Source organism: Rhinatrema bivittatum, chromosome 17 (genome assembly GCF_901001135.1).
Source record: "Rhinatrema bivittatum chromosome 17, aRhiBiv1.1, whole genome shotgun sequence".
Classification (NCBI taxonomy): Eukaryota; Metazoa; Chordata; class Amphibia; order Gymnophiona; family Rhinatrematidae; genus Rhinatrema; species Rhinatrema bivittatum.
Genome location: NC_042631.1, coordinates 31696434 through 31709815, shown reverse-complemented (window position 1 = coordinate 31709815; position 13382 = coordinate 31696434). Strand labels below are relative to the sequence as shown.

The window sequence follows — 13382 nt, the reverse complement described above, 5'->3', positions numbered from 1 at the left end:
GGTTAATATCATCTAAGCCATTTTATCTGGGAACATTTCTGTTTATCTGCATGTAAGCTTGTTGTAAATTGCTTTCACAGTGACTGAATGTAGAGATCATGGGCGTAGCCAAAACTGAATTTTTTTCAAGTTGGCAAGATTAACTTGGGTGGGAACTGTGGCAAGCCCCCACCCCATCCATCACTCCATCCTATGTGGATCTTCACAGCATTGGGAATTTCTGGCAACATTCTATCTCCTGTCTCTTCATGGTCTCCTTGTCCTTTCTCTGCTGTTTCTCACTCGTTCTCTGTGGTTAAGGCAGCTACTTTATACAAGTGTTATGTAAACAGGGGGAGGGGGGGATAAATAATTACCTATCAAAGGTAAACACAGACTTTGATGGCCTCAAACATTTACAGGTCTAGCCCAAGGGCAGTGCTATTTCCCATTCAGTTTGCCTCCTTAAAGGCACAGGGGTTCATGGACTGCCATTGATTCCACTGCCTCCAGGCCCTCTAAGAAGCGGATTCAGATGGGACATGATCCTGCTGCTAGGGGTGGGGGTCTCAGCCAAAAGTGAGAGAGGCACAGGACCCTGAGGCCCACCCATAGGTATGCTTCTGGTACACATAGTGTTGCATTGTTGTGTCTTTGGCTCCTATAATAACTGTCTAAAATATTAGACTTCAATAAGACGCTTGTCCGCACGTATTTCACACAAGGATATGACACAGAATTTAGTTAGAACAAATATAACTGAATGTGCAAATAGGGTTCAGTGGTCTTTAAATCCTATAGTGACTGGATGTGTAGATTCTGTCAAGTTGTGATGTCTTTAGGTCTTAGAATGTCTGGATGTGTAGATGTTGTTGAGTTGTGGTGTGTTTGGGTCCTATAGTGATTGGATGTGCAGATGATGTTGAGTTGTGGTGTGTTTGGGTCCTACAGTGACCGGATGTGCAGATGTTGTTGAGTTGTGCTATCTTTGGGTCCTACAGTGACGGATGTGCAGATGTTGTTGAGTTGTGCTATCTCTGGTTCCTACAGTGCTTGGATGTGCAGATGTTGTTGAGTTGTGCTATCTTTGGGTCCCACAGTGACTGGATGTGCAGATGTTGTTGAGTTGTGGTATGTTTGATTCCTACAGAGACTGGATGTGCAGATGTTGTTGAGTTGTGGTGTGTTTGGGTCCTATAGTGATTGGATGTGCAGATGTTGTTGAGTTGTGGTGTGTTTGGGTCGTACAGTGACCGGATGTGCAGATGTTGTTGAGTTGTGCTATCTTTGGGTCCTACAGTGACGGATATGCAGATGATGTTGAGTTGTGGTGTGTTTGGGTCCTACAGTGATTGGATGTGCAGATGATGAGTTGTGGTGTGTTTGGGTCCTACGGTGACTGGATATGCAGATGTTGTTGAGTTGTGCTATCTTTGGGTCCTACAGTGATGGATGTGCAGATGTTGTTGAGTTGTGCTATCTCTGGATCCTACAGTGATTGGATGTGCAGATGTTGTTGAGTTGTGGTGTGTTTGGGTCCTACAGTGACCAGATGTTGTTGAGTTGTGCTATCTTTGGGTCCTACAGTGACTGGATGTGCAGATGTTGTTGAGTTGTGGTATGTTTGATTCCTACAGAGACTGGATGTTCTAGTCTTATTCAGTTCCAGGGTCCTTAGGGCTGTTGGATTTCAGTTTAAGGATTCTAGTTTTTGGGCTCAGGTTTAGGTAATCAGAGCAGAGATGCAGAGATTCTTGTAAACTGGTTTATTTGCAAGTTGCTCACTGATTAAGAATGAAAATGATCCTTAAGAATCTTAGGAAATATAAAAAGAACTAAAAATAACAGCTCCAAGTGCTGGGACATTTTTCATCCTCCGAATAACATTTTTGCTGCTGAAGTCTGTGAAATGCAGGAAGTGATTCAGAGCTTTGGTAGCAATAACTGCAGGAGAGTCTTGGACATAATCTGGAATATAAAGCATTGCTGGCTCCTAGACCCTATATATGGGCACAGCAGTGGGGGCCTGCATTGAAAACGTTTCTGCTTTTACTTTCAGGAGGAGAGGGGCTCCAGAAGAACTCTGCTATGCCGTTGGGTTAAGGTCTGGGGTCCTGGCACAGGACAGTGCTGGCTGGGACTTCTACAAGGCGGGCCCTAGACAGGTTGCTAGCTGTCCCTCCCTCCACGCCTCCCTTGGGGAGTTTACAAGCAGGAAGACGGAAGCAGGGACAGAAGGAGTTTCCCCATAGCCTGATATCTTCTGCCTGCTTTATTCACCTCACACGGAACTCCCAAACTCTCCAGAGGGGGCCCTGAACCAGCTGCTTAAGGACCTTATCTGGCCAAGAAGACAGAACCTGAAACTGCGAACTGAGGTAAAAAGTCTCGCAACCTGAATCTGTTCTTTCCTCCTTCCCTCTATCAGTCTCTCTAGTGTGCCCCCTCCTAGTTACTCTGCGTACTTGTTTCTAATATTTAGTGACTTGTTCTGAGGAAGAAGAAAATTGCAGCACTTTTTTTTCTAGGTGAGAGGCATAATGTGCAGGGCTCATGCTATGAATGTGGCAGAGGGGTCAGACTATCAGTGCCCTGCACTTCTGGGGTCTATGCTGCTTAATGTTTTCCTATGATAGTGATAAACATGAGGGTGAGGGCCGGGTATCAGAGCCCTGCACTTCTGGGGTTCCCTAATACTCAATACATTCTTTCTTATGAAAGAGACACATAGGAGGGGAGGGGGCAGGGTGTCAGTGTCTTGGGGTTCTCGATCTCTAGTGCATAATATTTTCCTATGATAGTGATTCACACGAGGGGAGGGGGCAGGATGTCAGTGTCTTGGGGTTCTGGATCTCTAGTGCTTAATATTTTCCTATGATAGTGATTCACACGAGGGGAGGGGGCAGGATGTCAGTGTCTTGGGGTTCCGGATTTCTAGTGCATAATATTTTCCTATGATAGTGATTCACACGAGGGGAGGGGGCAGGATGTCAGTGTCTTGGGGTTCTGGATCTCTAGTGCTTAATATTTTCCTATGATACTGACACACATGAGAGGGAGGAGGGGAGAGGCCAGGTTGTTAATGTCTTGGGCTTCTGGATCGCTGGTGCATGCTTCTTCCTCACAACAAATATTTTCCTATTATAGTGATACACACGAGGGGAGAGGGCAGGGTGTCAGTGTCTTTGGGTTCTGGATCTTTAGTGCATAATATTTTCCTATGATAGTGATTCACATGAGGGGAGGGGGCAGGTTCTCAGTGTCTTTGGGTTCTGGATCTCTAGTGCATAATATTTTCCTATGATAGTGATGCACACGAGGAGAGGGGGTAGGGTGTCAGTGTCTTGGGGTTCTGGATCTCTGGTGCTTAATATTTTCCTGATACTGATACACATAAGGGGGGAGGATGGGAGGGGGCAGGATATCAGTGTCTTTGGGTTCTGGATCTCTAGTGCTTAATGTTTTCCTATGATAGTGATACACACGAGGGGAGGGGCAGGGTGTCAGTGTCTTGGGGTTCTGGATCTCTAGTGCTTAATGTTTTCCTATGATAGTGATACACACAAGGGGAGGGGGCAGGGTGTCAGTGTCTTGGGGTTCTGGATCTCTAGTGCTTAATGTTTTCCTATGATAGTGATACACACAAGGGGAGGGGCAGGTTGTCAGTGTCTTGGGATTCTGGATCTCTAGTGCTTAGTGTTTTCCTGATAATGACACAAATGAGGGGGGAGGATGGGAGGAGGCAGGGTGTCAGTATCTTGGGGTTCTGGATCTCTAGTGCTTAATGTTTTCCTATGATAGTGATACACACGAGGGGAGGGGCAGGGTGTCAGTGTCTTGGGGTTCTGGATCTCTAGTGCTTAATGTTTTCCTATGATAGTGATACACACAAGGGGAGGGGCAGGTTGTCAGTGTCTTTGGGTTCTGGATCTCTAGTGCTTGTTTTCTATGATAGTGACACACACAAGGGGAGGGGGCAGGTTGTCAGTGTCTTGGGGTTCTGGATCTCTAGTGCTTAATGTTTTCCTATGATAGTGATACACACGAGGGGAGGGGCAGGGTGTCAGTGTCTTGGGGTTCTGGATCTCTAGTGCTTGTTTTCTATGATAGTGACACACACAAGGGGAGGGGGCAGGTTGTCAGTGTCTTGGGGTTCTGGATCTCTAGTGCTTAATGTTTTCCTATGATAGTGATACACACGAGGGGAGGGGCAGGGTGTCAGTGTCTTGGGGTTCTGGATCTCTAGTGCTTAATATTTTCCTATGATAGTGATACACACAAGGGGAGGGGCAGGTTGTCAGTGTCTTTGGGTTCTGGATCTCTAGTGCTTAATGTTTTCTATGATAGTGACACACACAAGGGGAGGGGGCAGGGTGTCAGTGTCTTGGGGTTCCGGATTTCTAGTGCTTAATGTTTTCCTATGATAGTGATACACACAAGGGGAGGGGGCAGGGTGTCATTGTCTTGGGGTTCTGGATCTCTAGTGCTTAGTGTTTTCCTGATAATGACACAAATGAGGGGGGAGGATGGGAGAAGGCAGGGTGTCAGTGTCTTGGGGTTCTGGATCTCTAGTGTTTAATGTTTTCCTATGATAATGATACACACGAGGGGAGGGGCAGGGTGTCAGTGTCTTGGGGTTCTGGATCTCTAGTGCTTAATGTTTTCCTATGATAATGATACACACAAGGGGAGGGGGCAGAGTGTCAGTGTCTTGGGGTTCTGGATCTCTAGTGCTTGTTTTCTATGATAGTGACACACACAAGGGGAGGGGGCAGGTTGTCAGTGTCTTGGGGTTCTGGATCTCTAGTGCTTAATGTTTTCCTATGATAGTGATACACACGAGGGGAGGGGCAGGGTGTCAGTGTCTTGGGGTTCTGGATCTCTAGTGCTTAATGTTTTCCTATGATAGTGATACACACAAGGGGAGGGGGCAGGGTGTCAGTGTCTTGGGGTTCTGGATCTCTAGTGCTTAGTGTTTTCCTGATAATGACACAAATGAGGGGGGAGGATGGGAGAAGGCAGGGTGTCAGTGTCTTGGGGTTCTGGATCTCTAGTGCTTAATGTTTTCCTTTGATAGTGATGCACACGAGGGGAGGGGCAGGGTGTCAGTATCTTGGGGTTCTGGATCTCTAGTGCTTAATGTTTTCCTATGATAGTGATACACACGAGGGGAGGGGCAGGGTGTCAGTGTCTTGGGGTTCTGGATTTCTAGTGCTTAATGTTTTCCTATGATAGTGATACACAGTAGGGGAGGGGCAGGGTGTCAGTGTCTTTGGGTTCTGGATCTCTAGTGCTTAATGTTTTCTATGATAGTGACACACACGAGGGGAGGGGCAGGGTGTCAGTGTCTTGGGGTTCTGGATCTCTAGTGCTTAGTGTTTTCCTGTGACGCTCACATGAGGGTCGAGAAGGGGAGGGGGCAGGGTGTTGGTGCCTTGCACTTCTGGGGTCTCTGATGCTTAATGCTTTCTTATGAAGGTGACATGTTGGTAGGGAGAGGACAGAGTATCAGTGTCCTGACTTCCTGGGGTTTCTCATCTGTACTGCTCTCCAGATCACCTGGGTGGGGTCTCTGATGTTTAATGCTTTCCTATAATGACACATGCAGGAAGTGCAACGAGGTATCAGCACCCCGGGGTTCTGCTCTCTGATATGTAATGCTTTCCTCTGATGGTGAAATGGGGGATATTCTTGGATCTCTGTCTGAGGTGCGCAAGTCTGACAGCGAGGCACAGGACTAGGTTGTGGGTGTATTTTGGAGGAGTTTGTGCATTAGTGCTCTGAATTTCTGTGGTTTCTTCTGTGAGGAAAGGGCTTCGGGAGAGTTATGTTACAAGTGGTACCCGTGACTTCGGGGATCCATGATGATATACGTAATATGCAAGTTTCTGGTTTCTGTTTGTTTGCCACTTACAGGTGCTGGAGGCTACAGATAGGAAGAGGAGAGACAAACCATGTCAAGCAGGGACTCCAGGACCGAGAAGGTGCCTTTCCTTGAAGAGTGGAAGGCCAAGAGAGAGAGAATGAGGCTGAAGTCGTCTTCCTCCTCCTCCTCCCTGATTGGGAGTGCGGCCTCTGAGGCCCAGACACGAGAGGTCCCTCAGACACCCGCTTCCCAGAGGACTGCTGGGGAGAGCCGACCGGCGGGGACCGGCCAAGAGCAGGACAGAGTACTGGCGGGGAGGAAACCGCCCGACTCCCCCAGGAAAACCCCCTTCTCTGGACAAACCGAGAGCGAAAGCTTGGGGACCCTGTCTCCTAAAGCCAAGGAGAAGAAAGGCAGCGGGCAGAGGAAGAACAAGACCCAGATTGAGAAGAGGAAGCTGAGAGAGAAAAGGCGCTCAACAGGGGTTGTGAATATCCCCTTAGAGGTGAGGAGGCGGGAGGGTTCTGGAGCAGTACACGCGCACCTCTGAACGACAGGCTGCAGTGGAAGCCGTTGTAATTCAGGGTGCGCTTTTTCGTCTCTGTAGGACTCCCTTGACATAGCAATGCACTAGCACTGCCGAGTAGTGCAGTAACAATAGGAAGCATTGGCCGCCGCGCCAGGTGCCGAGGGAGCGCGGGGCGCCGAGTTAGCAACACCCGCTCAAGGTCAGCAGGAGCTCACGGGAACTCACTTCCTGCCAGGGTCTCCAGGACCGGCTTTTGTCCTCCTGCTCTCCTCCAGATTTCCCAAGGCTCCCCGGACTGAGCTGAGAGTGGGGGGTGGTCCTCCTCTCTGCTTTGCTTCAGTACGAGGGAGAGGAAGGCACAGCCCGGGCCTGGCTCACTTCACCTCCCAGGCTGCTGAGAGCCTGCTCTTCCAGCCCACCTCACCCAGCAGCACAAGAGCTAGGGCGGCCAGGGGTCCTGCTTTATACAGGAGGGGGACATTGTTTTTACGAAATTCTCACAGTTGGCTTATTTTTCAATCTGGCCGTACACAGAAAAATTAATTTGACTGAATGTCATAAGTGACCCACATGGAGAGATGTAGGATTTCAGAAAGAGCGTATTGTCCTTCCTCATCCCCCTTCTTCCCCTCTGGCTCTGGCTCCTCCCACACAGGTTGCTCTCTACTTAATCTCTCTCACATCCCTCTTTCTTGTGTCTCCCACCTCAGGTTATTCTCCATCTCTCTTCCCTCCATCTTCTGTTCCCCTGAAGTTAATCTTTCTCCTTCCCCAGGGTTTCCATGCGTGTCCTCTTCATCTCCTTGGATTCCTCCCTCTCCAATCTTTTTTCCTTAGGTTTTTCTCCTTCTCTCCCTATTCCCCTCTAGCAGATTCCTTTCCACCTTCATTCCATAGTTTTCTCCCTATGTACCCTTCCTGTTTATCTTTACATTCCACTTTTTGGTGCTTCAAAGCGCATTATGTTCAGGTACTGCAGGCTTTTCCTGTCCCCAGAGGGCTCACAATCTAAGTTTGTACCTGAGGTAATGGAAGGTGAAATAACTTGCGCAAGCTCACAGGGAGCAGCGGTGGGATTTGAACCCTGGCATCCCTGGTTCGGAGCCCGTTGCTCTAACCACTATACTCCTCCTCTACTTTATCTTCCCCTGCTTGGATTGTTCCCTCTTCATTCCACAATTCCCATTATATTTTTAATGTAAGAATGTCGGTATATAAATTATAAATAAATATTCCTCCCCATTTCCCCACAGGCTCCTGTCCATGCCCTCCTCCCTCACTAGGGTCCTCTTCACCTCACTCTCTCTCTCTCTTCGGATTCCTCCCTTTCCTCTCTTCCCCTCAGGTTTTCTCCATCTCCCCAATACCTCTCCTTCTCACTCTTCAGACTTCTGTCACCCCTACCCTCAGGTTCCTCTCCATCTCTCCCTCCCCAGGTGCCTCTCGGTTTCTTGGAGCACAGCCAAAGTAGCGGCAGATCGGCAGGGTGGGGTGTTTGCTCCCCGTCTCCTCGGCTGCTCTTCCCCCTTAAGGTGTGTGTGTCCTTTGCCATCAAGAAGCAAAAGCAGGGCGAAGAGAAGCAGCTACAGAGAGGAGAGTGTGTGCTTCCCGGGTCCCCTTGCTAATCTGACTGTCAGGGAAGAGGGGAAAAGTGTAGGATGGGTCCGCATTTCATACATGGCAATGTTTATTTTGCCTTTTACCAAGGGACTGTATCAGCAACAGAGATGGAGGAACCTGAAACGGGGAGAGGAGCCTGAAAGGAGGGAGTGGGAGAGGAGCCTGATAGGAAAGGGGGGAAGGATTGTTTTGGGATGGGGAGGGGAAGGGGCTAAACCTGGCTGGGGAAGGAGAGGGGGCAGGGCAAGTACCTGAAAAGAGGGCATGGGGGCCGGGAGAAGGAGAGCATATTCTGCTCTCAAGCTTCTGATGTCTTAGAGCCAGGAATCAGGTTTTCAAAAGCTGGCACCACTGATTCCTGCAGCTACATAACAGCAGAAGTATGTTTCCTGGATTTAATGCTACAGAGGAATTTTGGCAATCTGAAGTATTTGAACGCAAGAAAAGTCAGGAAAAAAATAGCTTTGCATTGCTTAAGTCATATATTAATTTCTTGCCTTAGCAATCTGCTAATGGCTGGTGACACTCAAGCCGAGTTTCCCTAGAAAAGCACATCCTCAGCCAATAGACTGATCATTGTCAGAGGATGTTATGAGCAAGCAAAGAACGCAGCCTGAGCTTAACAGTCCATTCTCACTGAGCAGTAAGAGTGGGGGAAAAAAAAATTGGAGTTTATTTATTTAAAATCGTTCATAGTCCACTTATAGAGGCCTTGCCTTACTAAGCAGATTATAATAAATAACAATAAAAAAAAAATACAAATCAATCACATACAGCAGTGGTTCCCAACCCTGTCCTGGGGGACCCCACCCCCAGCCAGTCTGGTTTTCAGGATATCCACCATGAATATGCATGAGAGAAAATGTGCATGTTATGGAGGCAGTGTATGCAAATTCTCTCTCATGCATATTCATATCCTGAAAACCCGAGTGGCTGGGGGGGTCCCCAGGACAGGGTTGGGAACCCACTGATATACAGCATATTTAGAAACATACTATAAAATCAAAACAGTGACAAAACTTAAAACAAATCACAGTCTAATACCCATTCTCTCCTCAAATGCTGCCTGAAAGTTTAGGTAGAACACTGAACTCGCAGAACCTGGAAAATGCACAGAAACCAGGCCATCCCTGTTCCCTAACTCAGAGAGGGAAGACACTGGTTATGCTTAACAATTCATCATCAATAAACTAATCTGCGAGTGTAAAAAGGCAGTGCAAATGCAGACGTTGAAAAATCCTGGAACCCACACAACCTAAATTCAAGTTTGTAGCAATTGCCAAACAAGGACACGGTTTGGTTCGGGAATCTGAAAATCACCCTGATTTCTAACTATGGAGCAGCAGCAGCAGCAGCAGTAACAAAGTTAATATAAATTAGAGGAGGCGGCTTAGCCTATCCTTCTCTTGGGTACAGGCTCCTCTGAGATAGTGTATAATTTGCTGTGCAGTTAAAAAAAAATATTTTTATAGTGCTGAACATGTGCTTTCGATGTATTGTGGCAGTGCTAGCATGGGAGAAGCTAGGTGGGAGTTTCCTAATGACAAACAGCACAGCAGCACCTGGCTTTGTTCTGACAAGGGATGCATAACTCCAGTTCCAGAGGGCCATGAAATGATTCTTGTTTTAAGGGTAACCAAACCATGCAAATTAACCCTTTTATTAAACCAAATGTATCACCTGAATATTGTTCTCCTGAATACCACATCTGCTTATGGCCCTTCAGGGCTGGAGTTGTGCACCCCTGATTTAGATCCTAAATGGCGAAATTCGCTGTTTGGGGAATTTTATGAGAAAATCATTTGCTAAGGAACTGAAATAAGAGCAAGAAAGAAGAGGTCAGATATGGAGACATTTCTTAGCTGCCATCACCAGACTTTCTGGAATTCTTCCCTTGCTCAGTACAGCCTTTCTCCAAATCATTTGGGATCACATGTATAAAACTCGGCCTGCATCCACCTTTATCCAGAGACTGGGAGCGACGGGGCTAACATGTGACCTGGCTTCTGGAAAGAGACATTGGATCAATGGTGGTATTTGAACTTGCATCCAAGTGCAGTGTGGGATTTGTAGTCCTGCCTATTCCATTCAAAATTTTATTTTATTTATTTATTTGTGTTTTTTCTTGACCGACCATCATCAGAGATATCATGCCGGTTTACATATAACAAGGGTAAACAATAAAGCAGGAAGAGAGCAGTTACAAAAAACCAGGTTAACAGAGAACTGGGAAGTGCAGAGACAGTTGCACGGGGAAGCGAAAGCTTAAGGCTAGAAACATCAAAGAAAACTTATGTACATCATAAAGATTCCCAACATTATGAAGAGACAGGAGAGCCAATGTCTCATATCTAGTACAACGTGTGGGCAGGTTAACAATTACTCGGAGAGCCACACCCGAGGTGTGGACAAGTGTTATCTATGGGCAAACTTATCATGGTTACTCTGGTGGGAAAGGTTTGACAGCAGGGATTAGAATGGGGAAAGTCGCGTATTTATTTAAGGGTAGGCTTGTTTAAAGAGCCATGTTTTGAGTTTTGATTTAAACTTATGTGCACATTGCTCTAGTCTAGGTTCCGGTGGCAGGGAGTTCCAGGCATATGGGCCGGCAATTGAGAAGCCACACTCTTTTGTAGATTTGAGGTGAATATGTTTAGGGGGGAGGGTGTAGAGGATACTTCAGGCACCAGAATGACCCCAGAAGGGGCCGTCACAAAGTCCGCGGTGACCTAAAATTTCCCTTTGGCAGCACCTCTACTGCATGCTCCCTTCACTTCCAGGCAATGCTTTTACTTTGGGAATATGATCGAGGGGTGATGGAGGCAAAAGGTGCCTGTAGAGATGAAACAGTGAAACGAACCTGCTGACAACTCCAAGACGGCGAGTCTGCCGAGGCTGGTGCTTTCTGGCACGTGGTCACTTATTTTCTCACTAAGCACATTGCTAACATTTTTATCTAATCGTATCAGCGTTTATAGCGCTGGTGCAGAAATATTTTCCATTTGAACCCATGGTGACAAAATCACAGGAATGATCATAAAATAAAACCTTGTTAACTCCAAATGGTTCAGAAGTTTTAGTTTTGGAAATGTTGCATTACCCGCTTTGCCTCTGTTTGCCTCTCTGTGTCTCTGCCCCTCTCTGTCTGCATCTGTGTCTTGCCCTCCATTTGCCTTTTTCTTCCTCCTCCCTCCCTATCTTTTTCCCTTTTCTGAGACTTGATCTGAGTTGGGTGTGGTCACCTGCCAAAAAAGCAGGAGAAAATATTGCTGCTGAGAGAGACAGAGAGGGAGCCAGGCATCAGGCACACACATACATGTATATGCAGATAGGGAAGAGGGCGGGAAGGGATCTTGGCACACGAGCAACGTTACTGCAAACTTTTCCCAAACATAGACTTCAGCATTGGAGCCTAAAAATATACATTTCAGTAGAAATCCTAGTGTGTTCTAGGGACTATGTCAACATGTAGAAGACATAGCAGGGGATATTGCCTCATGCAATGCATCCTCCTTGTGCATTGAGGGGGGGGTGGGGGAGGGCGGGGTGAGGAGGGAGAGAGTGAGGAAACAGATGGGGCCAATACAAGAAAGCACAAGATGATGTGCACTGGAACATCACAAAACTACTTTGGATGTCATGAAACTGTTGCAATACCCCAGACAAGTCCGCCTACCTTATGCTGAACACATGGGCTGGGGGAGATCTCCTTCTCTCCCTACTCTATGCAAGTGTTATCTGTGGTTTGTGCTGCAACCCTGCCCTAGGGAAAAGGGGGATGGTGAAGGAAGAAAGAGAGAGACAGGAGAGGGAAAGCTAGTGGCAGAGAGGAAAAAAAATACAAAAAGGAGACTGAAATACTGTAGGATGAGAGACTGATGACAATGAAGTGAGAAAAGGAGGGAAAGCAATAGCGAGAGGGAAAAATCGGAGGCACTGAAAGGCTGGAAAACTTCTGGAAGGCCTGGAACCCTACCCCTAACAGAGGAAAATGGGTCGTCCCTTGGTGCACCCCAGCTGCAGGGGGTGCGCTGGAGCTTAGGAGGAGAGCAAGGGACTCTCTGCTTACGGAGATGCAGGAGGAGGCAGTTCTTGCAGCTGGAAGAGTCGGACGGGACCGTCAGGTCTTGGAGAGCACTTTGTGCACTGCTTGGTAGCTGCAGGACCAGAGAAAGGAGAGGCTATGTGACAATTTCTGTCTACTGAGAGCAGGGCTGGCTCCTGCGGGTGTGCGACTTGTGCAGTCACACAGGGCACCAAGCTCTAGGGGGTGGCAGTGGTGCCTCTTCCCTATGCAGCCAATGGGCCACAATCCCTTTTCCGCCCTTCCATCTCTCCACCCCTGGGGCCGATGTAATAAGACCCGTGCTGAAATCGGCGCAAATTTTCTGTGCGTATTTTTTTTTTTTTAGCACACTTGGCAAAAGCAGGCGCCTCCGCGGGATGTAATAAGGAAATGGTATGCAAATGAGCGCATTTTTTTTTGCACGTATCTCAAGACCAAATGCGTGCACCAATACCCGCATAAAAGTCCTGATGCAGAAAGCCACGGAAAAAAAACCCTGCACTAAAACAGGCGCAATTAAAAAAGTGTTGCAAACTCACAAGGGGTAATTTCTAATTTACTGCTGATTGCATCGGCCCCCACATCAAAAACAAATTGTTTCACCTCCTACCAGCCCTTTTGTAGCATTGCTGGCATTAGTGTGGTGGTGTGCCCGTGCAATCTTTTCCTCGCCAGGCGCCCGGGGCCACTCGGCATGGATCAGCCCCGCCAGGAGAGGGCAGGATTAGGGACGGATGGATTGGCAATCGCCAGGGGGGCTGAAGACAAAAAGCTCCAACACCACCCAGTAGGAGCGATCGCGATCAACGAGTCCTGGGTGCCCAGCGAGGAAAAGGCTGCACGGGCAGACAACCTGGCATCAGAAAATGAAGGGAGTTTTAAGTAGCTCAAGAAAGCTAGTGAGAACCAGTGCCAGCAATGGAGTAAAAGGTGGGCAGGAGGGGTCATAATTTAGAAAAGAGATGGCAGCAGCTCAGCGGGCAGGGACCTCGTCTGCTGACATTTTCTCCGCTTTTGTGTTTTCATATTAATGTTGTGCTGCATATTTGCTATTTATGTCTGTTTCTAATACTTGTTGTACTCCAAGTATTCTTGGTGATCTTTTGAGTTTGGGAAGGTGGTTTGGAAGAAATTTTAAATAAATGAATAAAAAATGCTACCTTTTATTAGGCTAATGAGAAGGCAAAGCCCCCAGCAAATTATCTGAAAATTGCCCCCCCCCCCCCCTCTTTGATCCAGTTAAAGGCTCATGAGGGCGTAATTTTATCTGAGGGTATTCAGGTACGGGAAGGAAAGTGACACAAAGATTGGATTTTCGAATC

The 13382-nt window shown here is 47.5% G+C and overlaps 1 protein-coding gene across 2 annotated transcripts in view; it reads left to right on the top strand.

The window, feature by feature from the left end:
- The window catches only part of LOC115079362 (PRKC apoptosis WT1 regulator protein-like), a 75350-nt gene that overhangs the window by 41407 nt on the left and 20561 nt on the right, over positions 1-13382 (top strand). The window contains exons 2-3 of one of the 2 annotated variants that reach the window (XM_029582870.1): positions 2039-2357; positions 5896-6350. In XM_029582870.1, the coding sequence (XP_029438730.1) occupies positions 5934-6350 (417 nt within the window). In that variant the 5' untranslated portion in view covers positions 2039-2357; positions 5896-5933. Of the gene's footprint in view, positions 1-1919; positions 2358-5895; positions 6351-13382 lie in introns of those variants that run through there. The other variant, XM_029582869.1, reaches the window with a different exon arrangement.